Here is a 27,076-nt window from a genome sequence, read left to right as displayed (position 1 = left end):
GTTCAAGAACTTAAAATATACAAAATAATTCCTATTTAAGAATAACTATACACCCGGTATTATGTTAAGAATTCAGCAGGTTTTCTTATCAAATCATCATAAGCACTTCGAGAAGTTTGTATCACTTCTGTTAAACCAAAGAAGGCAAGCTCAGAAGGGTAAAAAACAGCAGGAATTACGGTGAGAGTTAGTGTGCAAAACTTGAAAAAGTCAAATGTGCTCCACCATTCAAGACACACTGCTTAACTACCTTATCATTGCAACCTCCTAATTTCATTAATATTTAAGTAATATGTGTTTTTAAATTAACATTAAATATTTCAATACTCTATTCTCAGTGACTGACAGAACACTGATACAAGGATCTAGAAAAACTTCAGAGACATCCAACAATCTGACCTAAGCAACACATAGAACATGCAGTAGAGCACATTCATTTTTTTTTTTTTTTTCTCTGATTTAGGGTTTTACTATGTAGCCTTGGCTGTCCTAGACTAGCTTTGTAGACCAGGATGGCCTGGAACTCATAGTGATCCTTTTGCTTTTGCCTTCCTAAGTGCTGGGATTAAAAGCATGCACCACTGTGCTCAGCTACGGGGCACATTCTTAACAAATTCACTTGGACTGTTCATAAAAAAACTCAAAATAAAATAGAAATGTAAGATGAGCTACATAACTGACACGTAAGATGAGCTACATAACTGACACAGTTAAAATCACAGAAAGTTTGTCTTCTAACCACAACACTATTAACGCAGAAACCCAAAGCAAAAGACTGAAACCCCACATAAATCTTAAAAAAGAAAAAAAAGTTTTTGCAAAGAAAATACTAAGTAACCCACAACTCAGATAAAAAATGTTAAAAGAAAATATGTTGAACTGAATACAAATTAAAATTTCCATATAAAAATTTGTGGGATATCACTCATGTAGTGTTTACCATTTTCAAATGCTTCACTAAAAAAGTTCCAAGAGAAAGGTAAACACCAACCCAGACACAAAACCTTGTATAAATAATGGTATCCTCCCTACAAGATATCTATGCTAATGAAACAGTGGCACAAGTTTGTTGGAGTAACTGACCAACATCTGATTTGACTGAAAATCCAACACTGCTTGGGCGACCAAGAACCTGAGACTAGATAACTCAATGACCTACGGTAAAACCAAATACTACTGGTATAAATACATATATTACTGATTAAAAATATAGATAGATAGATAGATAGATAGATAGATAGATAGATAGATAGATATGGAGAGAGCCAGGTGGTGGGTAGCCCACACACTTTAATCCTAGGACTTCAGAGGCAGAGGCAGGAAGATCTCTGTGAATTCAAGGCCAGCTTGAGCTACACAGTAAAAGTTGTCTCAAACAAACCAACTAACCAATAAAATAACTCCTAATGATAGTCTACCATACTCATATGAATTGATGCATTACACAGTCATCATCAGAGAAACTTCCTCCTGCAGCAAATGAGAACAAATTCAGAGACCCACAGCCAGATATTATACAGAGAGTAAGAGACCTTGGAACACACAGCCCTAAAAGATGTCTCTATTAAATCCCTCCCCTAAGGGGAGAAGGATGAAAGATTGTAAGACATAGCCCTCGGCAGCACAGCATCCAAGTGGGTTTCCCTAGTAAGAGGAACAGGGACTGTCTCTGACACGAACTCAGTGGCGGGCTCTTTGACCTCCCCGACCTCCCCCACACCTCCCAAGGGAGGAGCAGCCTTGTTAGGCCACAGAGGAGGACATTGTAGCCAGTCCTGATGAGACGTGATAAACTAGGGTCAGATGAAAGGAGAGGAGGACCTCTCCTATCAGTGGACTTAGAGAGGGGCATGGGAGGTGATGAGGAAGGGAGTGTAGGATTGGGAGGGAATGAGGGAAGGGGCTACAGCTGGGATACAAAGTAAATAACCTGTAATTAATATAAAAAAATGCAAATTATATAAAAAAGAAGAAAAAAAGAGTGTAAAGAGCCAGAGGGGATGGAGGACACCAAGGAATATGACGCCTTATAGATACAACAGGGCTAGCATAAAAATGATCCTACATATGGTAGCAGAAGGTTTAAAAAAAAAAAAAAAAACAGCAGAAAAGGCGACAGTTCTTAGCAGGAGAGAGAGCGAGGAGTTGTCAGGAAAGCTGCAGGTTACTTTGAGACAGTCGTCCCAAATGCATTAGAGGAACTGTAAAAATCTGCCATAGGAGGAACGATGATCCATAGTCAGAAAAGTTACTGCAGCTTAAACAGGAAACCCTTCTTGTTCAGGACTGTCATAGCCACAGTTTGCAAAAAGTGCAGCTATTGATTAATGCAATGTAGTGTCAATTAGATGTACATTCCTGAGGTCTTTTATCTGTTGTAGCTTTGTCTTTTTCTTTTTCTTTTCATTACATCAGGTATATTGCCCTGTAAATTGTGGTAGTGGTACCAGGAATAAAAAAATTAAGGAATTTTTAACTTTTCAATATTTGTGTAGTTCAGTTTTTCTACATTTTAGTACAGAAACTTTAACAAAATGTAGTTTTGAAGGTGTTTCCTTGTGAGTTAACCAGTAAAGAAGATCATTGTTAATTACTATTTTGTATGAATTTTGCTAAAGTTAACTGTAAAGAAACACCTACTGACTTGCAACTTAAAGGGAAATCTATTCTCCCCATTTCCAAAACCATAATGAATGGGCACTGACATGTGGAGAGAATGGATACTTGTATGTTTGCAATGTGTGTTTTAGATAATTAGGATTGGGTAATAAAAATAGCATTTGTGAATTTAATAGCATTAAGATTACCTTCAAATGAAAAAGATCTCAAAAGTTCAAAAAAAAAAAATGATACTACAGAGACTGAGGCAACATGCGTAGGGCCTGCATCACATGGGGTCCTAGAACTAAAAGAAGTGGACCCATGCCCCTATTCAAGCCATCTCCAACTGGTAACCACCTGCAAATGAAAGTGTAATTTCCTCCAATGGAACACTGGGCAAACAAGCTACTTTTAAGGGTAGGCTGCATGTTCACTAGTAGGTGGCCGAAAGAAAATGAATGCAATGGCATTTTTGGAGGTTCCTTGTCTCAAAAATGATGCGCCACAAATTTTTCCATTTTTAAAAATGTTTTATTACTTTTTATTTTATTTATATGTATTTTTTCTCTTTTTTATCCTACAGGTTCTTTGGGTATATATTATGGTTTCCAGTTTGGTGTTTTTATGGAATTTTGGAATGTGAAAATGAGTGGGTCTCTGTGTCACTACATGTTTCACGTGCTTTCTTGGGCTCTTTTCCTTCTGTTTGTTTTGTCCTATTCTGATGTGTTAGTTTTGTTTTCTTTTATTATTATCCTGTAGAAGCCTGTTTGTTTTGTTTACTTTTCGTTTTGTTTCCAGACTTGGCTATCCTGGAACTCACGCTGTAGACCAGGCTGGTCTTGAACTCACAAAGTGATCCACCTGCCTCTGCCTTGGATGTGCTGAGATTAAAGGTATGTGGTACCACTGCCAGGCTTGGCCTGTTTGTTTTCTAATGAGAGATAGGAAGGAGGTAGATCTGGAGGGGAGGGGAGGAGGAGTTAGAAGGAATAGAGGGAGGAGAAACTGTAATTAGAATATCTTGTGTGAGGAAAAAAAAAAAACTATTTTCAATAAAAGAAAGAAGTCAAACAGCAAATCAAAGCAGCAAATAAACCGTAGAATGAACACAACTGAGTGATTAGGAGAACAGGTAATTTCAACAGTCAGAAAAGTTAGTCAATAGTGTCAGCAAAACCCTAGGTACCCTGATGAGGAAAGTTACTAGCTACCCACTAGAACCATGAATCCAAGGTAAAAACCACAGACCCTAGACACTGTAAGAATAATAACTACTATAAACAACTTTTGTGTAAAATTCATTAAGTTTAAAGAAATGATCAAAATTTGCTCACAGTGACATAAATTGCTTCAGGATTCATTCAAGTAACTGAATTTATGGTTTAAAACTTCCCTTCAAAGGGAACCCCATGCCTACAGGCATGGATGTTTAAGGAAGAAATACCACAAATTTTACATAAACTCAGGAAACAGACAAACACCAGCTCACAGCTTATTTTCTGAGCCCAGATTACTCTGACATCAAAACCAGATAAAGACAGAAAAACACTGATCACTCATAGAAATGGAGAATCACCAGCAAAATTTTTAATAACCTGACTTAGGCAACATCTGTATATGATAAGTACACTGTGAACAAGTAGGTTAATTCTAAGAACAAAAGGTTATTATTGTAGCATTGCAAAAGGAAAATATATACATAATAGCAATAATAGAGGAAGAAAAGGGAAGGAGGAAATGATGTAAATACATTCTAGTCTCAAAAAATTGAGAAATAATTTAAAAATTCAATGTAGGCCCACAAACTCACAAACTGAGGAATAACAAAAGGTGAAAATAATTTGGTAAAAATTGACACTATTACCAGTACACTAATAAAAAAATTCCTCAACATGATAAAAGGCATTCTTAAAAATACAACAAAACAACCCTATAGTTATCATCACACCTAATAATACTAACAACACTAAGTGCATTCATCTGGAATCAAGAATTAGACCAAAGATGGACACCCTGTGTCCATCTATCCAGTATTTCTATCCAGTATTGCTATCCAGTATTCTATCCAGTATTCTATCCAGCACTTCTATCCAGTATTGCTCTGGAGGTCTAGTCAGTGCACTAAACAGGAAACAAACTACATAACTGGAAAAAAAAAAAAAAAAAAGTGAAACTATTTAAAGATGACCTAACTGTCTAAACAGAAAATTCCACACAACAAAAATGGTACTAGAATAAGTGACTACAGGCTTGTGAGATAGAATTTCAAGACTCTCCCAATTCCAAATCAGTATTAGTTTTATGTACTGACAATAGATAAGCAGAAGCTAAAACGGATAGTAAAAGCTATACTATTTACAATAGTGCCAAGAAATTTAGTTAGGGAAGAATGTAAAAGTTTCATTTACACCATGAGAACTAGAAAAATAATCACTGAAAATAAAGGCTCACGTGAATAGAGAAAGCACATTTACAAATCAGATACTCTAGTTATAACACTAAAATCATGCACATGACTTTAAGAGCCACATTAATCAAACCAGTATAGTACTAATATAAAACTGAACAAAGGTCAATGGAAAAGAACTGAAGTCAGTAACTTATTTTGGAAAAGATGCTAAGTTATTTCAATGGGAAAAGGAACAGTACAATGAACAAAAAGGCAAGAAATTAGAATAAACAGCTTCTTTAAAAACAGCAGCCACTTTTGATGAGAACTGATAGACTAAGATCAGAAAGAAGAGGAGAACTTCCCCTATCAGTGGACTTGGGGAGTGACATGCATGCAGAAAGGGGAGGGAGGGTGGGATCGGGAGGGGCTTATGGGGGGATACAAAATGAATAAAGTGTAATTAATAAAAAAAAAAACAGCATCAGTACAAAATATACATAATAAAGCAGTCCTAGGCAGCGTCATTCAATAGGAGAATGTAAGTGAAAACTGTAAGAGTCTGGAAAGATTGCCCAGTGGTTTGGGGCTCCTGCTGCTCTTTCAGAGTAAACCTATGTCAAGCATCTCAGAACTGCCTATAACTCCAGCTCCAGAGAATCTGATTCCCTCTTCTGGCCTCTGGGGGTACCTGCATACACATGGCATACACATAAAAAATTAAAATAAACCTAAAATCATGCAAATACATGTCCAATAGAACATATAAAACTGAAGACTAATAGTACAGAGTGTAGGCCAGAATGTAGTAAAGGAGAGAAAACATCATCAGCATTTCATGTGAAAAGATAGTCAAATTTTGGAAACTAGGCTAACAGTTTCTATAATGTCAAATACACACTTACATCCAACTCAGGAATAAAGTAAAGTTATTAATAAAAGCAAAATCTTTCTTGTAAATTCTCTCTCTGTGTTTACGTACTCATGCCATGTTGTATGTTGTATGGGGGAGGGGGAAGGTCAGAGAACAACTTGAGGCCATTGGTTCTCTCACACCACCATATAAATGCCTGTTACCAAACTCAGGTTATCAGGCTTGGCAACAAGCACCTTTACCCACTCAACAGTCTTGCCAGGCCCCCACATAGTTTCACATAAGACTTTTCAATGGCAGCTTAACTCATGATGAATTCAGATTGAGAGAAATAACCTCAATCCATCCATGCAGCATCCATCATCATCCATAAATGATCTACTGATTAAAACAACATGGATCTTGCTAAGAGGTAGATGGCAAAGGCTAGAAACAGGTGCCTACCTACTATATGTTTCAACCTGTATACCATATTAGAAAAGGCAAAGCTTTAGTGCCAAGTCATATCGGTGGTTAACAATAAGAAGGGAAGACAAGACAGAGGAACTTTTGGCTGAATCAATGCCCTCCCATGTGATGGAATAGTGACTATACAATTTAATACTTACTAAAACTCACCAAAATGAAAAGGTAAAATGTGTGTGTGCATGCGTGCATGTGTGTCTTGGTACTAGGAATCAAACCCAGAGTTTTGTGGCGCATAGGCAAGTGGTCTACCACTGAACTATATCCCTAGTCCAGTGAACATTTTACATATAAATTAGAGCCCCAACAAAATTATAAATTACAAATTAGTTTTTACGAGCACTTTAACTTTCTAACCTCTTTGAAATTCTTAATAATATAAACAAATTATCATACAGACGAGTAATTAGAATGCCAAACAAGGCCATAATTTTATTTAGTAGCCTCTAGAATACAGCATATATCCATTATATTTGCAATCACTATGTGAAAATATTAAACTACTGTGCTGATAAAAATACAGAATTTTATTTAAGGCACAGAAAGTTAGATGAGGACTTTGCTAAACAACACTTTTTCTTCCTAATTTTGACAACAGGAAAAAGAAATTACTTGTGAGCAACTGCAAGTTTAGACACATATAAATGAACACCATTTGCTCATCTCTGCTGTTTCATTAGTACAGAAAAGAAAAGCAGCAGGAACATGTGATAAAAGTGGAATGCAGCTTCAGTAGCTTCCCTGGCATTATAAAGAAGATCCCCTCCAGAAAGGTAATCTGGGCATGTGCAACTAGCAGTAATCAAAGTCACTGACTTTACAAAACATCACCCACATCTTTCAAGGAACTAATAAAAAAAGATGTATTACTATATTGTGTGTGTGTACACATATAAATGCATGTGCCTGAGGAGACCAGGAGTGTTGCATTCCCTGAAGCAGGTGGGTGTGAGAGACCTGACATGGGTGCTGTAAAGCAAACTCTGAAAGAACACTCTGAGCTCTTGGTTCTGAGCCATTTTTCCAGAGCCAGCAGATTTTGTTTGAAAAAATTAAATAGCTATGGCCAAACTAAAACAAATGAACAAAAAAACCCAAGTTGTAGCTCCGAGAATTTTCTGATTTTTAACTTGCATCTCATTTTTACTGTTAGACAAGTTTCTCTGCTAGTTACCAAACCAATCATACTTCAATATAAAAGTAAATTTAAGTGGGAAAAACAAAAACTGCTTTTGCCACTTTTATTATTGTAACATAAAGAGGTTGCAAAAACCTCTTAGTTAACAGAAATTTAAAAAGCTTAGAGGATTCTCAAATAGCAAGTAAAGAATATGGAAACTAGCATCCTTGAATTACAATGCTGCTCCTTCCATCTCCAGGATCCCCAAGGTTCTTTTTAGCCAACTTTTTGGCAAAGCCTACCATTGCATGTCTTAGAATTTAAACTTTTTCAAAGCCATCCTTATTCCACGGCCAAAGTGCAAAAGAGTCATTCTTCATCTTGAATATGTATTCACTTGGCTCTCGGTATTTCTCTCATTTTAGGCACGGGCATGTTACAGTTAGTGGGTACTCCATTTTGCAACAATTCATGATAATAAAAATAGGATAGAATCTCTTTAAGAGATACATTATGTGATGAAGACATACTAGTTTTAAGAAACAGTCTTTCAAATGGCCTCATGCATATCTGTAGGAATGTTGACTCTTTTGTTCTAGACTCTTTCCAAGGATGTGTGTGTGTCAAACAGTTCTATTAAGACACAAGTTAACTTACTAGCGTAAGAAAGCTAAAATCTTAGAACTACACCACATTTTTTAAACAACCAGTGTATTATTAAAAAACAAAACAAAACAAAACAAAACAAAAAAACACGCAGGCATTAAAATATACCAATATGATCATACTTTTGTAGCAAAATACCCCTAATTTGATTGAACTTTTAAGGTCAATTATGTTTGAATGACCATGAACTAATATTCCTTTGAACTTTTTTATAGTTTTTCAAATTTAATTTTATGGTTATATTCTAATGTTATTTAATAATTATTTAATAATAACTGTATTGAGAGAAAGAAGCATGTTACTATAATGAGTTCACTTTGCAACTACAGTACAGGAAGTTCCCGTATACTCCTCTTTCTCTCTTTCCTCTTTTCCAACATCCTGATATTACGATGGTACATTTGGTGGTATTAAAAGGGTAACAGGGACTGTCTCTGACATGAACTCAGTGGCGGGCTCTTTGACCTTCCCCCCTGCTGAGGGAGGAGCAGCCTTGCTAGGCCACAGAAGACACTGCAGCCAGTCCTGAAGAGACCTGATAAGCTAGGGTCAGATGGAAGGGGAGGAAGATCTCCCCTATAAGTGGACTTAGAGAGGGGCAGGGAGGAGATGAGGGAGGGAAGGTGGGATTGGGAGGGAGTGAGGGAGGGGACTACAGCTGGGATACAAAGTAAATAAACTGTAATTAATATAAAAAACTCATATAAAAACCAACATTAGTACAGCATTGTTAGTTAAACTCTAGATAAAAGTTTCATGCCTACTGACTAGCTTTCAGGGTCCTGGAAAGCATTCTGCAAGCTACCAGAAGGTAATTAACAATATCACCAAGCTACAACACCCCAGGCTGACAACAGTTATTTGCCTGCAAGACAAACTGGTGCTATAGTGGCACAAATGTTTGGTTGGATTTAATTAAGGTCCATTCTATGAGATGGACCTTAAAAATCCTAAAGAGGCCAAGAATATAGAACTAGTTAAGTCATGGGCCGAAAGGAAAAGCCTAGTATTATTACTTTGCTAAAGGAACAGAGAAAAAAAAAAAAAAAGAGTAATGATATACAGCTGTACCCATAGACCCTCATTAGGTACTCATTAAACCCTTATCAGAGAAGCTGCTTCTTGCAGTAGATGGGAATTAACACAGACACCCACAACTACACAATGTACAGAGAGACTTTGGAACAGGTATGATGTATTCATCAAACCCCTCAGGGCACAGAGATCTATGAGGAAGAGGAGGTGGTAAGCCTGTGAGAGCCAGAGGGGGTGGGTGACTCCGAGGAGACAGTGTTTCCCAGACACATATGAACTCAAGAGGCTGTGGCAGCTTGCACAAGATGTGCAAAGGTTCTAGCCGGTCAGGGTCCTAGCACCCAGAGGGGTAGGTGGACATAGAAGCTAACTGCACTTGGTAACTGCTGGCAAAGGGATAATTAGTTTTCTTCAATGAACTAACTGCCACCGGGTATATAAATCAGGGCAGGGCCCATGTGCAGGAGTAGTTAGCCAACACAAAATAAGTTCCTTTTTTTTTTTCTTTGAGAGAGAGGGAAAAAAAAAAACGAAGTTAGGTGAGTCAGGAGGTGGTGAGGATCTGGGAGGAGTTGGGGGAAGGGAAACAAGATAAAAATATTATACAAAAAATATTTTTTAAAGGTAAGAAAAAAACCAGTTCTCTGGATTCACTTGCTCTTCCACTCATGCTCTTTTTCTTTTCCGAAGACAATCCAGGATGCACCGTGTTTACTTTGTATGTGTGTGTGAGAACATGTATGCAGATGAGCATGTGCAACTGTAAAAATTTGCATTTTAACATCTTTATTCAAATTCTTGTTCCACAAAACTTAGTCATTTAGACTATATAATTCAGTATTATTAGACTATTCACAGAGCTACATAATCATCACCATCATCTAATTTCAGAGCACTGCCATGGCAATAGAATGAAACCCAACATTCCAATCTTTTCCTCTTGGTCCTAAATAAGCACTACGCCATCTTCTGTCTTCATCTGACCACTGTAAACAGCCCTTATAAATGGAGCCAGGTGCTCTTTGGGCTTCTGTGATGTTTCTTTTACTTGGCAAAATATTTCTAAGCTTGACCTATGTTGCAATATCAGTGTTTTATTAATTCCAAATAATATTACATTTTATGGATATTCCTACATTGTACTTATCTATTCATCAACTCCAGAACATTTGGGTTGTCTTGCCTTTCCAGTTGCTATGAATAATAATACTATGAAGATTTCAAGCAAATGATTTATACAAGCTTCTTTGGGGACAGATGTTTTTTATTTCTATTGACGATACACCTAGAAGTGGACTGCTGAATTATGCACATGATAACTTAGATTTCACTTTTAGGGAAGTCTGGCTTATTTTCCAAAGTGGCTATATCATTTCGCAATTTTGCCACATGTCTACTAACATGCTTGCTCAGATCTGTGATTTTTTTTTTGTCATAATAATAAAAGTGGCCTTGTATCTCCCCTGAAGCATGTTTTTCTATTAAAGTAGAAAATATTTTTTTATTTTGTTACTTTCTTGAGAAAGGAGGTACTAGGGGATGCCCATCGTAGTAGCTTTATACTTTCTTTCTTTCCCTTAAAAAAAACTGTTAAACACCTTCTATGATGGATTACTATACCAAATTTAAAACTACGGTAGTTAAAGAACTGAGAGTTTATGTGAGAAGCTTGTCAGTGTGGTCAATAAATTTGCCTCAGCATCTTGTACAGTAAGCACCATGTACTGATGAAGACAATGGGTGTTACTGTGTACAAAATTTCTAGCCCTACAGACTTTTTTAATCAGGTCACAAGTGTTATACTTAAGAGAGACAGGCAGACAAGCAGGCAGCCAGGCACATACACATGCACACACGTTATAGAAGGTGGGCTGAGTCAGAGATTACACACACTATACACACTAACCTAGAAGTCACCCACCTGTGAGATATTCATTTTCAGAAGTTAAGGAAGGAAAAAACTAAAAGGGAAGCTCTACCCATTGTGCCTACTGTTACAGAGAAGTAAAAATTAACTCCAAAAAAAAAGCTACTACTGATCTATAGAGATGGCTCAAAAGTTATGAACAATGGCTGCTCTTCCAGAGAATCTGAATTCTTTTCCCAGCACTCACATGGTAGCTCACAATAGTCTGTAACCTAACCACATGTGAAAAAGAGTTAAGAGACATCATAGCACAGAGACTGAGTCAGAATGCTTCGCGTCCGAAAGGGTCTGCATGAGATGGACTGCTAGAGGTGAAAGAAGTAGACACACACCCTAACCGAGGCGCTATCTTTAACTTACAACCACTTACAAATGGAAATTTAGCTTTCTCCAAGGGAGTCTTACTGGAAAAACAATCTACTCTTAAGGGTAGACTACATGCCCAGCAGTAGATGGCCAAGGGGAAACAAACACAATGTCATTTTTGGAGTCTTCTCTCATAATGTCCTTGTCTCATAATTTTTTAAAAAATATTATTATTTTTTTAATTTTATTTACATTTTCTTCTTTTTCTCTCTTTTCACCCTACAGATTCTCTGACTATACATTATGGCTTCCAGTCTTGTATTTTTATGAGATTCCTGAATGTGCAAATGAGTGGATCTCTGCATCTATATCTGTTTCTTGTGCCTTTTCTTCTTGGACTCTGTTTGTTCTGTCGTATTCTGATGTGTTAGTTTTTGTTTTATCTTATTTTATTTTAATCCCTTAGAAGCCTGATTGTTTTGTAAGGAGAGACAGAAAGGGGTGGATACAGATGGGAAGGCAGGTGGATATGGATGGGAAGGGAGGTGGGGAGAAGATGGGAGAAATAGGAAGAGGGAAAACCGTAATTAGGATATATTATGTAAGAAAAGAAAGATATTTTCAGATAAAGGAAGGGGGCACTTCACAAGACTTACAAGTGACTAGACTGCCAAGAATTTAAGGAAGGCTACAGTGGCTTTGTTGGGCACATGCACCCCGTGTATCACAACCTGACACTCTGGAGCCTGCATGTATAATCCAGATTAGAGATGTTTGCTTCAGATATTTAGTAGAAGAAGAAAAAAATCTCAGTGACTTTCACAAGTATTTATACTAAGCAAATAGTAGGAGAAAGGGCTAAAATGAAAATGTGCTTTACTCTCTAGGATGATAGGCAAGGGTGACTGACAGGTTCAGTACTGTACTGAGAAAATGACTATGGAAATATAGAATCAAAATGGGAAACTGGAGAATAGGTGGAGGCATATGGAAGACAAAGAACAGAGAAGATAAATCTGAACCACTGTAGTCTAGAGGCAGCACATGCAAATGGGGGCAGGCTTATTTTAGAATATAAAAAGATGTAAACAGAAAATTGGGGAAAAGGCAGAATCCACAAAAAGAGAGATGCAGAGGGAGCCACAATAAACACATACAGAGAATCTGGAGGAAAAGAAGATGATACATGCTTTAATTATGTTGAGTCTGAGATGTATCATGTTTTACAAAAGACTCAACAAGGTGAAAAAGGTCTAGTTTAACATATTCTTGAGGCAGTATGTTAAAAAAAAAGTGTGTAGAGAGCCAAGACTGTTACATAACACACATGTGCAGCTAAGATCAGCTTAAGATAGCTCATATTCACCGGCTTCTTATAAATAGAAACAGCAAAACAAAATAAAACAGAAACAAACATACAAACAGCACAAACGTGTACATTAGGGAAATACAAAACAAAACCAGAATGAGCCATCACTTCATAATCATTATCTAATTCATTACTTGGGAATTCAGGAAAACTGGAAGTCTGGTGGTAGGAACATGTAAAATGTTAGAGGCACTGTGGCAAACAACGTAGCCATTCCTAAAAAACATGATTACCTTGGCTCAGCAATTTCATTTCTGAAAATATACTCTAAAAGATGAAAGCAGAGATTAAAGCAGTTCAATTTACATATAACAGTCAGAGCAGCACAATTCACAACAATTGAACAGTTAAGATAGCTCAGATGGTGTGTGTGTGTGTGTGTGTGTGTGTCTGTGTATGTGTGTGTAAACAAAGTATATGATGTTACAAAGAATGCTACTTAGCCTTAAAAAGAAACTGACACATCTTACAACCTGTACAAACTTCAAAGATATTATGCTAAGTGATGTAAGATAGTCACAAATGAACAAATACTGCACGGCGCCATTTATGTAAGACACCCAGGGCAGTCAAACCCAAAAAGAAAGCAGAATGGTGGTTTCCAGGGCAGAGAGAAATGAAAATTTATTGTTTAACAGGTATGAAGTTCTACTTTGGGAAAGTGGAAATGTTTTGAGCTATTTAGTAGTGATGGTTATAAAAAGTATAACTGTTAATACCATTGAACCCAAAATAGTGTACCCCAAAATAGTTAAAATGGTAAACTATGCAAATTATATCACAGAGTAAAAAGTGAATATACAGCAGTTAAGAGATGCAAACTTATTTAAACAAAAGTTGACAGGCATCCCACAAAGCCAAAATTATAGCTGGTAATCTGAGCCAGATGCTACCAGTCATGGTCAATGCCATTAGCCAGAGGGCAATCTCCAAGTTGCAGTGAGTGAAGAAAGACTGTTAAAACACGCATCAGCACTTTCAACCACATCCTGTGTACAGGCAATGAGAAGCATATCATATTCATGAGTGAAGAATATTCTGATTACCATGTAAAGGAAGCTGCTCAAGAGATATAAACTAGTTTAAACAGCACCTCCTTTTTCTGCTCTATTTCACACTCACTGATGTGACAGACAGGTTTGCACCACTCTCAGTTCCAGTCTTCATCTTCACAGGCTCATTCTCATGGCAACCAAAAACTACTCTATGTGGCTCCATTAGAAATATTTTCATACACTTGTTCCTGATCAGAAATAATGCCAGGCACTGAGCACATGCGGTAACACTTTTGACACATGTGATGCAGGAGATCAAAAGTTAATAGGTATTTCTAATTAAAGCAATGCTCAGTCATCAACTAAATTTTTTTTTCCAAAATTATCTCTACAACCAAGGTGTCTACATACTAAAAAAAAAATAACCTGGTTCCTTGCACTATACTATTTTTTTTTTTTTTTTTGTTATTTTTAAAATCCAGTTGAGTAGGTTTCAGATCAATGTGGACACTGCTAGTATTTGGAGGGTTAATAAAAAATGAAGATGATATGATGACTATGCGATTCCCCACTCAGATTTTGCTCTTGTGCAAGCATGGAGCTATGAACAAAATACAGAATGGGCAAATGACTCAATGGATAGGAAAAGAAGAGTAGTTCAAAATGATTCAGAAACTTCACTTAGTAGGTAAAGATTAGAAATAGATTTCCAATACCTGTATAATTTGGAGAAAGAAGTTACTCAAAACACACTAGTTATCCTTCAGCTAAGAAACATTACTGGTTTTGCTTTGCCGACAGGTACTGTCACAGACACCAGGTCAGACACCACAGGGGCTCAGTACTCCAAAATTCTATTAGTTACAGTGAATGTAGAGTACAGCATAATGTAAGGTACACTATAAGAAACATCAGCTTCTGGCTATTACAAATAAAGCTGCTATGAACATGGTTGAGCAAATGTCCTTGTTGCATACCTGAGCATATTTTGGATATATACCTAGGAATAGTATAGCTGGATCTTGAGGTAGCACCATTCCTAATTGTCTGAGAAAGCACCAGATTGATTTTGTGGTTGTACAAGTTTACATTCCCACCAGCAATGGAGTAGGGTTCCTCTTTCTCCACATCCTTTCCAGTGTGTTGTCACTTGAGTTTTTGATCTTAGCCATTCACATTTGAAGAGGGAAAAAAATAGGGAACAGGACAGGAGCCTATCACAGGTGGCCTCTAAAACTCTACCCAGCACGTTATCAAAACATATGCTCAGACTCATAGCCAAACTTTGGGCAGAGTGCAGAGAATCTTATGAAAGAAGGGGGAGAGAGAAAGACCTGGAGGGAACAGGGGCTCCACAAGGAAAGCAACAGAACCAAAAAATCTGAGTACAGGGGTCTTTTCTGAGACTGATACTGCAAACAAGGGCCATGCACGGAGATAACTTAGAACCCCCGTCAGATGTAGCCCATGGCAGCTCAGTGTGCAAGAGGATTCCCCAGTAATAGGAACAGGGACCATCTCTGACATCAACTCATGGGTTGGCTCTTTGATCACCTCCACCTGAGGGGGGAGCAGCCTTACCAGGACACAGAAGAAGACAAAGAAGCCAGTCCTGATGAGACCTGATAGACTAGGGTCAGATGAAAGGGGAGGAGGACCTCCCCTATCATTGGACTGGGGGAGGGGCATAGGAGAAGAGGAGGGAGGAAGAGTGGGATTGGGAGGGAATGAAGGTGGGGGCTACAGCTGGGATACAAAGTGAATAAACTGTTATGCCCCTCAACTGAAGAATGGATGCAGAAACTGTGGTACATCTATACAATGGAGTATTACTCAGCAATGAAAAATAAGGAAATCATGAAATATTTGCAGGTAAATGGTGGGACCTGGAAAGGATCATCCTGAGTGAGTTGTCCCAGAAGCAAAAAGACACACACGATATATACTCACTCATATAAACATACAACATAGAATAAACCCACTAAAATCTGAACATCTAAACAAACTAAGCAAAAGAGAGGACCCTAACTAAAAATGCTCAATCCCCATCCTGAAAGGCAAAGAGGATGGACATCAGAAGAAAAAGAAAACAGGAAACAACCTAGGAACCTGTCACAGAGGGCCTCTGAAAGCCTCTGCCGTGCAGACTGTCAAAGTAGATGCTGAGCCTGATGGCCAACTGATGGGCAGAGTGAATGGAATTTTATGTAAGAAGTGGGAAATAGTGAGAGCTGGAGAGGACAGGAACTCCACAAGGAGAGCAACAGAACAAGAAAATTTGAACACAGGGGTCTTCCCAGAGACTCATACTCCAACCAAGGACTATCCGTGGAGATAACCTAGAACCCTGACAATGTAGCCACTTCTGATGAGAACTGATAGACTAAGATCAGAAAGGAGAGGAGGACCTCCCTTATCAGTGGACTTGGGGAGGGGCATGCATGCAGAAAGGGGGGGAGGGTGGGACCGGGAGGGGAGGAGGGAGGGACTTATGGGGGGATACAAAATGAATAAAGTGTAATTAATAAAAAATAAAATAAAATAAAAATAAAAATAAAAATAAAAGAAACATCAGGTCCAACCTGGTATTCTTGTCATTCCTTTGGTGTAGCCTGGGACCTCTGGGATAACCTGAGTTACCCATGCTGAGATTCTACCAGTTTGAAAAGTGAGGTACATACTTTTGCATTATCTTGTTTCTGGCAATGTTGGTTTACTTACTGTTTGTAACTGAACATTCTAATAATACAGCCTAAGGTAACACACCCACTGTTCCCAGGCAGTATCAATACTTATTTCCTTTACAACCTTCTTTAGGCAATCCAGTCAAAAATATAAGGCTGGAAAAAAAGGAAGTAAAATTCCACCATTTTAACACATAAGCCAACACCTGAGTCAAAAAATCTTGTCAGGTAACCAGATTATGCCTGAAAAACTACATCTGGTTGCAGTTAGTCCTGACTTCCATATGTCCTTCGGTTTTGCTTACAATGTACCCACAAACCTTTAAAGGATGTGGATTTCTCTGGAAAATACCCTAGAGCTAGAGACAGGCTATTCCTTCTGAGCTTCAGCTAATGAGCTTATGGCCTGTCTAAGCACTGAGCATGACACTTTCTAAGTATTTTCATTTGTCATACTGAAAACACTTGGAAAACCCAATACTATTAAACTAGCATCTGAACTGCTAGCTACAAAACTGGCTCTCATTAAATCTTCAGTAACATTAGGATTATGTTACTATTAATAATAGGTTTTTACTTTCCAGTTACTCAAACTTATTAAACTACTAAGACATAAGTGGGTCCTAAAATTACCCTATGTCAGGCATTAATCTTATATTTACAAGTCTGGTCACACATTTTTGGGCTCTTCTATCTTGGTATGTTAGTTTGGGAGTAAGCTTCAAACATTTGTCTTTTAGGAATTCTCTCATTTGCCACAGTCTGACTATGGAAGGCTCTTATCAATCAACAGTAGCTTCTTGAGGAACAACAGGGAAAAATGCATGCTGGTACCAAAGAGCCCCTGCCAACAGTTATTATTCATATTATTATTTCATATCCTGTTTTAAATACATGATTCATAGTTACAAACCATTTATCCAAAGAGTCAGAAAGCCAGGTCTGTATCAAGAAAGAGGCAAGGGAGGAATGCCATATGCAAAGGAAGAGGGATGTCTATGAGCATTCTTGGTTGGAGGACCAGGGATGACTATCCAGCTAGGTTTTATTATTTATGAAATTCCAGAAAACCTACACAAATAGTGTCAGGCTCAATACACAACTGTAATCACGGCACTTGGGGGGTGAAGGTAGTACATTTAAAGTCAGCCTAGGCTATTTAGTGAGTTCAAGGCTAGCTTGGGCTAATGAGACCTGGCAGACAGATAAGACAAGGTGAATTATACAGAAGTGACAAATAATGTAGAACAGAGTTTAAAGTAAGCCACAGAAAGTATAGGTATATAACACATATGGGGAATGTTGAAGCTAATTCAAAGTGAATTATGTGAATGTCAATGGTTAGGAACTGGAGTTCAAAGTGTGGAATAACAAAGTGAAAGGCTCACAATCTAAACCTTGATATTTCTATATTCTTACATTAAAATTATTAGCACAATTAAAACTTATGTTAGCACAAGGCTCATGAATCTGTATTTGCAAATCTTAAAACATCAATTCATTTCAATCAAGAAATATCTATTAAAGCCAGACCTGGTGGACTACAGCTTTAATCCGAGAACTTAGAGGTCAGAAGCAGGTAGATATCTCTGTGTTTTCTAACCAGCCTGGTTTATAAAGCAAGTTCAATGCCAATCAGGGTTAAGTGAGTAAAACCATTTAAAAAAAAATAGGATTAAAATATCTCATTCTGTATGTGTAGGTACACTGATGAACATGAAAAATGACCATCTTTATGTAAAAAGTAAACGTCTATGTAAAAGTGCGGTGATAATGTATCGATGATGTCTTGAGAATTTAAGTGGTGCATGCATCCACTGTAATGCTTCTGTGTGTGTATGTCTGAACAAAGGTAAAGAAGTCAGAGAGTAATGTTGGTGTCTTCCTCAACCAAACTCTATTTGACAATTTACACAGTATTTCAGTGACCCTATTGATCTCTGGTGAGCAAGCCTCAGGGATTTTCCTGTCTGTGTCTCCCCAGCATTGGAACTACAGGTGTGTACTTTTACAGGCCCGACTTTTACATGGGTTCTAGGCACCCAAACCCAGACACTTTATCGACTGGACCCTCTCCCCAGTCTCCCAAAATAAAATTAGAATGCTGACAGAAAAAAATTGAAATTAAAAATAATGTCAAAGTAATTGGAGAATACTTCTGAGAGGGAGGGAGAGAAGGGGGGAAAAGAATTATAGGGAAAAGCTGATATAAACTGTGAGGCAAAATGAACACTTGCTGTCTTGTACCTATGTAAAGTGTCATAAAAAGAATTCCTATACTGGGAAAGAATTAAATTTCCATACTTGAAAAATTAATAAATATAATGTCTAAATCTTACAATACAAGTCTATGACAGAAAATAATGCACGTGTGTGTGTGTGTGTGTGTGTGTGTGTGTGTGTGTGTGTGTGTGTGTACACTCATATAATAAAAAGCCTTAGGTCAAAGGATGCCCAGGACAGCAAGAAAATGCATTGGCTGCATTCTAACATTGATTACATATGGAGTGTGATGTATAGGGGAAATTAGTGGCTATTCATCTATTTTCTTGTATGTGAAAAGAGACAATTAAGAATGCAAACATTCAATGCTATGTCTCAGTATCTGTTCTCTCTTTATTTCACTTCACAAAGTAATTTGACTATTTTGGGGCTTCCCATCATGGTAGCCTAATACATTCCCACACTGCCAGAATAATCTTTTTAAAAGCAAAGTGAGAAAGGATCCCCACCATGGCTGCCTGCCTTTGCACATCAATTCTGGCTCCAGTCTTACAATGAACTTGCTGCTTGCTATGCAGAATGCTCTCATTTATCAGGCTGCGCCCATCAGTTTCTCTCTTCCTCAGGGACTCTGTTCATTCTTTCCAGAATCTTCCTTCATACGTCATATAAACATATTATCATCCTCTGGAGTGCTGCCCCCAATGAAGCACCCTTCTTGTTTCTGTCCTATCACACAGTTTGTACATGTATCTCTGCTTACTGTTAATCTTATGAGTCTAATCTCTTAGACTTAGCACTCAGTTCTCAGTCATATTTCTAGTATTTCTTCATAGAAAATGGGGCAAAATAGTCACTGTCTGACAAATAACTCTCAAGTCAAATAATTCTTAGAAAAAAGAAACATAAAAATAGTGTCTCCAAATTAAGAAGCCTGAATTGAGTTAACTTTACTCATATAAAGCTTTCATGCCTGACTAGACTGTATGATACTACATATTTTCTAGCATTCCTTTTTACTTAATGTTATTAACTTTTAAAATTTTGTTTATGTGTGAGTGTTGCCTCTGTGTGTGTGTGTGTGTATGTGTGTGTGTATGTATGTATGTATGTATGTATGTATGTATGTATGTATGTATGTATGTACCATGTACATGCATGATCTATGTGAAAATCAGATGAGAGCACTGGATGCCCTGGTACTGGAGTTAGGGGTAGCTGTGAGTCACCACGTGTATGTTGGGAACCAAACCCAGGTCCTCTGTAAAAGTAACAAGTGCTCTTAATCACTGAGCCTCTCTCCAGCCCCTTTAAGTATAAAATAATGGTTTTCATTATGGCATTTTAATAAGTGTATCATTGTATTTTACTGTTTGTCCCTCTAACCATTTCTTGTCCCTTCTCACTTATGCCACATAAATAGTAGCCTCTTTTGCTTTCTTCTGTCTTCACACACACACACTGAGGGGGAAGGAGGAGGGAAGCTAGAGGAGAGAAGAGAGGAAAAAAGAAGTTGCTGTAATGCACAGAATGGTTATGCTCAGCCCTTTCCTGCTTGTCAAATCACAAAATAAAGATCCTAGAAAGTAACATCTCTAAATTTATTATATAAGAGGTCAAAATATCAAAAGGTAATTGTTATCGCTCAGAGGAAATGACTTTTCAGAGAAATTAAAACCAACATCATCTTTGGAACAAGTTCAAAACACCAAATTACAAAGTAGGCCTGGCAAGTTAAACCACCTGAGAGTGATTATGGAGGGACAATGACACCACTACACCACAAATCACATCTCCTCTTAGTGCCGCACCCAGTGTGGATTTCACTGGCTTCTGAGCTCATCTGTCAGCTTCTCTTAGGGAGAGCCACATATGGTAACCCATACCTGAAAGGCCAAGAGAAGAGGATCTGAATGTTAGGCTAGCCTAGGCTGCTTTAGAAAGTTTAGTAAGAGCTTAGCTCAAAGTGGGAGAGGGTGGCTTAGTAGGTAAAGGTGCTTTCTGTTAAGCCTGATGACCTGAGTTTGACTGTCAGGACTCACAAGGTGGAAGGACAGAACAAACCCCCCAAACTGTCCTCTGACTACAACATGTGAGCCATGTTACACATACATGAACAAAATGTAATAAAAGAAAATGTGTTACCTTAGGTACTAAATTGAGTTGACACACCAATAACAGACTTCCACTGTTTCCTTAACCCAGACATTATATTAGCACTTTATGCAAAATTACTCTTTTTCTACTTAACCCACTCAACACTCCCAAATTTAGCTGTTCAGGTTCTTTTGGCATCTGTAAAGTACTTGGTTGACTTCCAATTTCCCCGCCTTTGCCAGAAAACTTCTAAACTTCCAAAAAGCACTCCATGAGTTATCCAACATTCCCAGACTCCAGCCTTACCGAATGTAGAAGTCCTTACTAATTTTAGATTCAAGGATGCCTTCTGTGAACAATTAGCCTGTCCAGAGTCTCCACCCCCTTCCTGCTTAGCCGCCTAACATTACTAATGATGTGAAATCAAACAAATGCAGCTTATCAACAGTCAGAAGCTACAGAAAAAAAAAAAAAAAAAAAAAAAAAGTCAAACTAAATGAGAAGGGCAGCTTAGCCACAGTAGTGTTCAGGCTGACTGGAGACACTTCCAAAAGAATACTGTCTTCTCCTTCCCCTAGAAAACTAAGAATGAGACAGCAGGGTAACAACAGATAGGAAAGACCCACACAGACAAAAGGACCAAGAGAGAAGCAGAAAGGGAAGCTCACAGAGAAAGAGACTCAGGCAAAAAGAAGGTAAAACTGAGGTGTAGGGACGGGGCAAGAGACAGAATATAGAGGCATCTAGCAAAAGGGCAGCTCTGAGGGTGACTTCCTCCTTTGTCATACTCCATTCAGAGTATGACAATCTCCTGAACACAAACTCTACTTGAGAGCAAGTAAAACTGTATTTCAGCAATAAGTGCTTTGATCCAGACTTACTCTCTCTGTCTCACTGCTTCTGTTCAGATATTCCTATAAAGAATTTTAAAATCAGCCCTTCTTGCTCTTCTATCACTGTTAGCCCAGGCTTTCTCAAACTTTACCCCAGTTTAGGAAGGACCAAGACATAGCTATTGGATACAGAGAAGACATCCTGGAACCCTTCAGACTATATGAACTGTGACCCCTTCTTACCTTCAGCAACACCACATCGACTGTCCTGTCCACCTTGGAGATGTCACACAGGCTATAGCGCCTCTTGTGCCGCTCATACATTTTGTCCAGACGCAGAAGAGACAAAATGTAGACGTATACCTACTGAACCGAGGGACCAATGTGCTCACACAGGTCCAAGATTCCAAATTTCTCACAGTGGGCGGGAGGAGACTTCTACTTCCAGATTCCTCTATGTAGAAAACTCTTGGGTTAAGAAAATGGGGGTGGGGAGGAAACAGAATCCAATTCTGTGAACCGAATGAGAACTTTCGGGCAACTTCAGAGCACTGCAATGATGACTTTATAATTCATAATATAAGCAGTCTGCCTTAAGACTGTTGCTGTGCACATCTTGACTGAAAGAGAAGCACAGATCTTTTCCATCACTGCCGAGAACTCCAGTAGAAAAATTAAGAACAAACTGGCTAAGCATAATGGTTGGCACACGTATCCAGAAGATCCAGAGCCAGTAATAAAAACTCCGTATGCACTTTGCCAGGAAGAGAGAAGGATTAAAAAAAAAAAAAAGTGCCTATCTCAAAGGGATGGCATGAGAGAATTCCTTAAAACAACAAACAAAAGGAAACCTATATAGGGTAGGGGAGGAGAAAGAAAGAAAAAAGGAAAAAAAAAAAGCTGGAAATACTCTCTAGATATCCAGTTTTCAGCCAGTCTCCAGCTCGTTCGGTAGCAGGGCTGGATTTTGACTTAAGTTGAAAATATCTAAGGACGGCACAGTACAAGGAAAACAGACCACTCCTCCAGATGTCCGTCCTCCCTCCCTCCCCAGCTGGCTGCCGCTAGCTAGCCCGTCCCTTGGAAGCCTCCACACCCTTTACCCTGCTCTCTCAAGATCGTCATTACTTGCCCTTTCAGATCTGCACCAGCAGCCTTGGAGGTTTGAAAACCTAATTGCAGTGGTGGGAACATGATTCATCTACAGACGAAGAGAAAAAAAAACAAGGCTTCCTTTTCCACCAGGCTTCCTTCTGCTCCTCCTCCTCACAAGTCCCCAGTGAAAAAGGATCTGTCAGACACTGCAAGAAGCAACCTCAGTTCCTTTGATGTCAGTAGTATGCTAATAAAGAAAGGCGGCGTTATCCTAAACACTACAAGTCTGTACAACAGCCTTAGCTATTCAAGAAAAACACAGAACATTGAATCCAGCCAAATCATATACTGCATCTCCCTGCAGAATGCAAAGCAATGATTTAATATCAGAAAAATGTTAGCCAAATATTTCAGAGTTATGTCTCTAGGATGTACAATTGGCTATAACAATGTCTGGTAAGGTTTAGAGATCATGAAGAGCTAAGGTTTTGTTTTATCTGGGGTCTGAGAAAGCTTTAAAGAAAGTTAAAGAGATGGCATAGGATGAATGTACGCATGTCTCTTAGTACTCTCGTGACTAAGAGTCGTCACTGGCTGAGTTATCTCCCCCTTCACATCTGTCATTCACATTAACTGGGCCCTGTACAGGACTTTAACTTCATTTGCCTATTTTCCTGATACTCCAGACCTTTCCAGTTGCTAACTTACTGTTCCTCAGGAACAGATCTAGTCATCCATTTTCAGATATTCTGCAGCTGTAATAAACTTTGGAAGGTAAGGAGGAAGAGGAACTGAAGAAGCAAAAAGCAGAAAAGAGGTGAAAGAACATCGAAAGAGAAAACCAAAACCAAAACAACAACAAAAAACCTTCAAAAAAAAAAAAAAACAAAAAAAAAACAAACCCTAAGGTGGACTGGGAACGGTGACATATGCCTTTAATCCCAGTACTAGGGAGACAGAGGCAGCTGATCTCTCTGAGTTCAAGGACAGTCTGATCTACAGTGAGTTCAATGATAGCCTGGGCTATATATATAAAGAGATCCTGTCTCAAAAACAAAACCAAAAAAGGGAAAAGAAGGCACACTGACTCTTTCCAGGAGAAGCTGTTTTACATTCTCTTTGAGGGGAATAAAGTACAGTCCCTTAAAAAGATGTTGAGAATGTGAATGTACAGTTTTAAATGACAACAGAAACAAAGAGAAGAGATTACATATCCCAGTTTCTGTCAATATTGCAGGCAAAGTCGGTGAAAGGTATTTTCTTTTAGAAGCTGTAAAAGGGGTAAAGAAGGGCTGATGAGTCACCACTTCCCCAGGCCAGGTGTTTAAAGCTGCTAGCCCACTTAAATGAAAGGAATAGAGCAAACCCAGCTAAGGTTGCAAGTGTTTCCTCTCATCCATCTGTCTAGCCGGATGATACAGTCCCAGCTCTATCTAACACAAACCTAATCTCTTTGACCCCCTCACAGGTACATTAAGGCATGAAGGTGGACAATGTCCTACTTCTGATGCCTCTAGACAGCAAGGCTTGCTCTCCCACGTCAGCACCATCTACAGTAAATGTGCTGCTTTTCAGTATAAAGGATGCTAAATACAGTAGAAACAAGACAATTAAAGAGATTAAGAAGTTGTAAATAAAATTCTTGCTTAAGCTAACCAAAAGCATGGGAACTTGGCCAGGAATTTACAAATACTTTCATATTATGTGATTCAAGGGCATAGATCCAAAGGTCCTGGAGGGACAGGCTTTAGTGTATGAAAAACTGACTGCCTATTATATTTTATGGATTGACTTTCGACAAGCTTTGATTTAGAATCCCCTCTTCCCAATGAACACAAAGCTGTCTCCCCTCTGTTTTCAAATGGTTTATTCCTCACTGCCTCTCCCTTCTGTTCTAATTAGAATCAAATGTTTCCTGCTTGCAAGTTCCCAGGCATCTCTCTAGGGAATCAGAGATGCTTTAATCATTGTAAAGCTTTTCTATACCAACTCTATCAAACTAAATAAAGATAATCTATATCAATTTAACAGACATTCTGTGCCTTACAGAAGAAGCAAACAAAAAGCCATGGTCTTCGTCCTTGGAAAGTTTACATAATCAGAAAGAAATGTTTCAAAACCATTACAATTTACTACACAGAGGACTGTTTGAAATAAGTAGATTAACCTTTTTGTCTGCTGGCTTTGTGTAGAAATCTAGATTTTTTTTTCTTTCTTTTCTGCACATATAAACATATTAAAAGGACAATTTAAAATTGTCCTTGCTAATCTATTTCTTCTCGGAGAACAAATGCTCTGGGTGGGGCATTAAAATGCTCTGGGTGGGGCGGAAAGTCTGTTTGCTTTCCTCTTTGGATGTGCCTGGCACTCCCCATGGAAGACAGAATCTTTAGTCTGTACTTTTGCTGCTGATGCTACAATTCCAAGTTTTTATCAAAAACATCTGGAACCACTGAACAGCTATTCTGTTAGGATTTTGAAACACAGCAACCAATCATTTCACATCTAAACCAGAACTGAAAGCTACAAATTTAAAGGAGATTTTAAGGCTATTTCTTTGTTTCTTCAAGTTTGGGAAGTTGCAAGAAACACACAGATTGTAAGCACATACAAGAGGAATATCAATTCTCTCTCTCTTCTCTGTGATTGTTAGCATACCCTCTATCTACAACAAGGAACACCAAACACTCTTAGATTACCACAGGCCATGGGCCTAACATGTAATCACAATTATTCTAGCACAAGTATCTACTAAGAATTTTCACACACTTTAACTACCACATTTCTGCCCGTAAGTTAAAATTTTCTTAATTTACAGGATTTAATACTTTATCCAAATTGTTTAGATTTCGGGACAAATACTGGTTCTTTGGTTCCAGTTAGGACAAAAGCTTGAAGGAAGCCTACAGCAAAGCCTCTGAATTAGGGTGCCACCTAGTGGAAATCCTGACATTAAGGGCCAGAAAGCTTGTCTCTCTCTGGTGAACATAAAGTAATAAATAAGGTTTGACCCACAAGGATCAATTCAGCTTGGTTGGGAACATGGGGCACTGAAGTTAAAATCAAAAGGTGAGCCATTTTCTGTGTCCCTAAGCAAGCTGGAAAGTATTAATGTGATGGTCTGGATTCAGAGTTCTGGAATAAACAAAAAAAGTAGTTCAGTTCGAGACTCACCCCAAGTTCTTTCTAATTACTAAATACTGTTATTTGAATGCTAAGATGTGTTTTAAGCACTTATTATGATGAGAACTGATAGATTAAGATCAGAAAGGAGAGGAGAACCTCCTCTATCAGTTGACTTGGGGAGTGGCATGCATGCAGAAAGGAGAGGGAGGGTGGGATCAGGAGGGGAGGAGAGAGGGTCTTATGGGGGGATACAAAATGAATAAAGTGTAATTAATAAAAAATTAAAAAAAAAGAAATTCAGAAGGGTGGAGATGGATGAATGAATAGCAAAGAAATGAGCCTGAGACATTTTCTGAAAATCATACTGCAGATGTTATTCTCTACCTATAGTCTTTAAGTAAGAAAGAAAAGATTTTACCATGGCTAATAGCCTACACTCATCTATGCATTACACATTTGTTGATAAAAAAAAAAATTGATCAGCCTCTACTTGAGGAATACTTGTCTAATTAGAATAAAGATTCCTTCTAATGAGATATGACAGTCAATGAGCAGGGACAGAAAGAATTATTTAGAAAGGCTGCAAAGGCAATGCTTCCACCCAGGATTTCCTTTTATACACCAAATGCTGGTGTTTAAGCAACATGAGGAGCCCTACTCTTCCCCCTTGGAATTTCACTGGATACAGACTTGAGGTTCAAAAAGGTACAATCAGTAAAATAAGGGATATTAGTAGCAAGTGACAGGAAACATCTCCTTTGCTTGAACCCTTTACTGCCTTTGCAAGGCAAGGGTAGAGGAGACCACCACATATAGAGTCTAGCTAAAAGCAGCAAATTGTTTAACAATATCAACAACTGAAATAACCAAAAGATGGATGGCTTCATAGAAATGTCCCTTCACAAATAAATGCTTTTTACCAGGATCAAATCTCACAGAATAAGTCCACAAATGTTAAATCAACCAATAGCTTTCTGAAATAAAGAGGGAAGAAATGCTGCCAGGCTTAGTTGCAGAGGTCTGTAACTCCAGCACTTGGGGAACTGGAGACTGAAGGATCAGGAGTTCAAGGTCGGTCTTGTATATGTGAGATCCTATCTTAAAAAAAAAAAATTAAAAGAAGAAAAAAATGAAGGGGAAGAAGGAAGAATGAAAGAGAGGAAGGGGAACGGGAGGAAAAAGAGGAAGAAAGAGAGAAAAAAGAGAGAAAAAGAAAAAGAAAAAGAAAGAAAGAAAGAAAGAAAGAAAGAAAGAAAGAAAGAAAGAAA

General features: G+C 38.2%; 1 protein-coding gene across 8 annotated transcripts in view; it reads right to left on the bottom strand.

Moving 5' to 3' along the window:
• The window catches only part of Akap13 (A-kinase anchoring protein 13), a 279,187-nt gene that overhangs the window by 89,410 nt on the left and 162,701 nt on the right, over nucleotides 1-27,076 (bottom strand). Inside the window, exon 1 of one of the 8 annotated variants that reach the window (XM_055623436.1) lies at nucleotides 21,831-22,103. The exons of the other annotated variants lie outside the window; for them this stretch is intronic. Within the exon in view, the coding sequence (XP_055479411.1) occupies nucleotides 21,831-21,911 (81 nt within the window). The 5' untranslated portion in view covers nucleotides 21,912-22,103. Of the gene's footprint in view, nucleotides 1-21,830; nucleotides 22,104-27,076 lie in introns of those variants that run through there. 8 annotated transcript variants of the gene reach the window in all.

The sequence above is a fragment of the Psammomys obesus genome, unplaced genomic scaffold, assembly GCF_907164565.1.
Source record: "Psammomys obesus unplaced genomic scaffold, mPsaObe1.curated_primary_1811, whole genome shotgun sequence".
In the NCBI taxonomy this organism is placed as follows: Eukaryota; Metazoa; Chordata; class Mammalia; order Rodentia; family Muridae; genus Psammomys; species Psammomys obesus.
The sequence above is the reverse complement of the archived record's forward strand: the minus strand, read 5'-3'. Positions and strand labels throughout refer to the sequence as shown.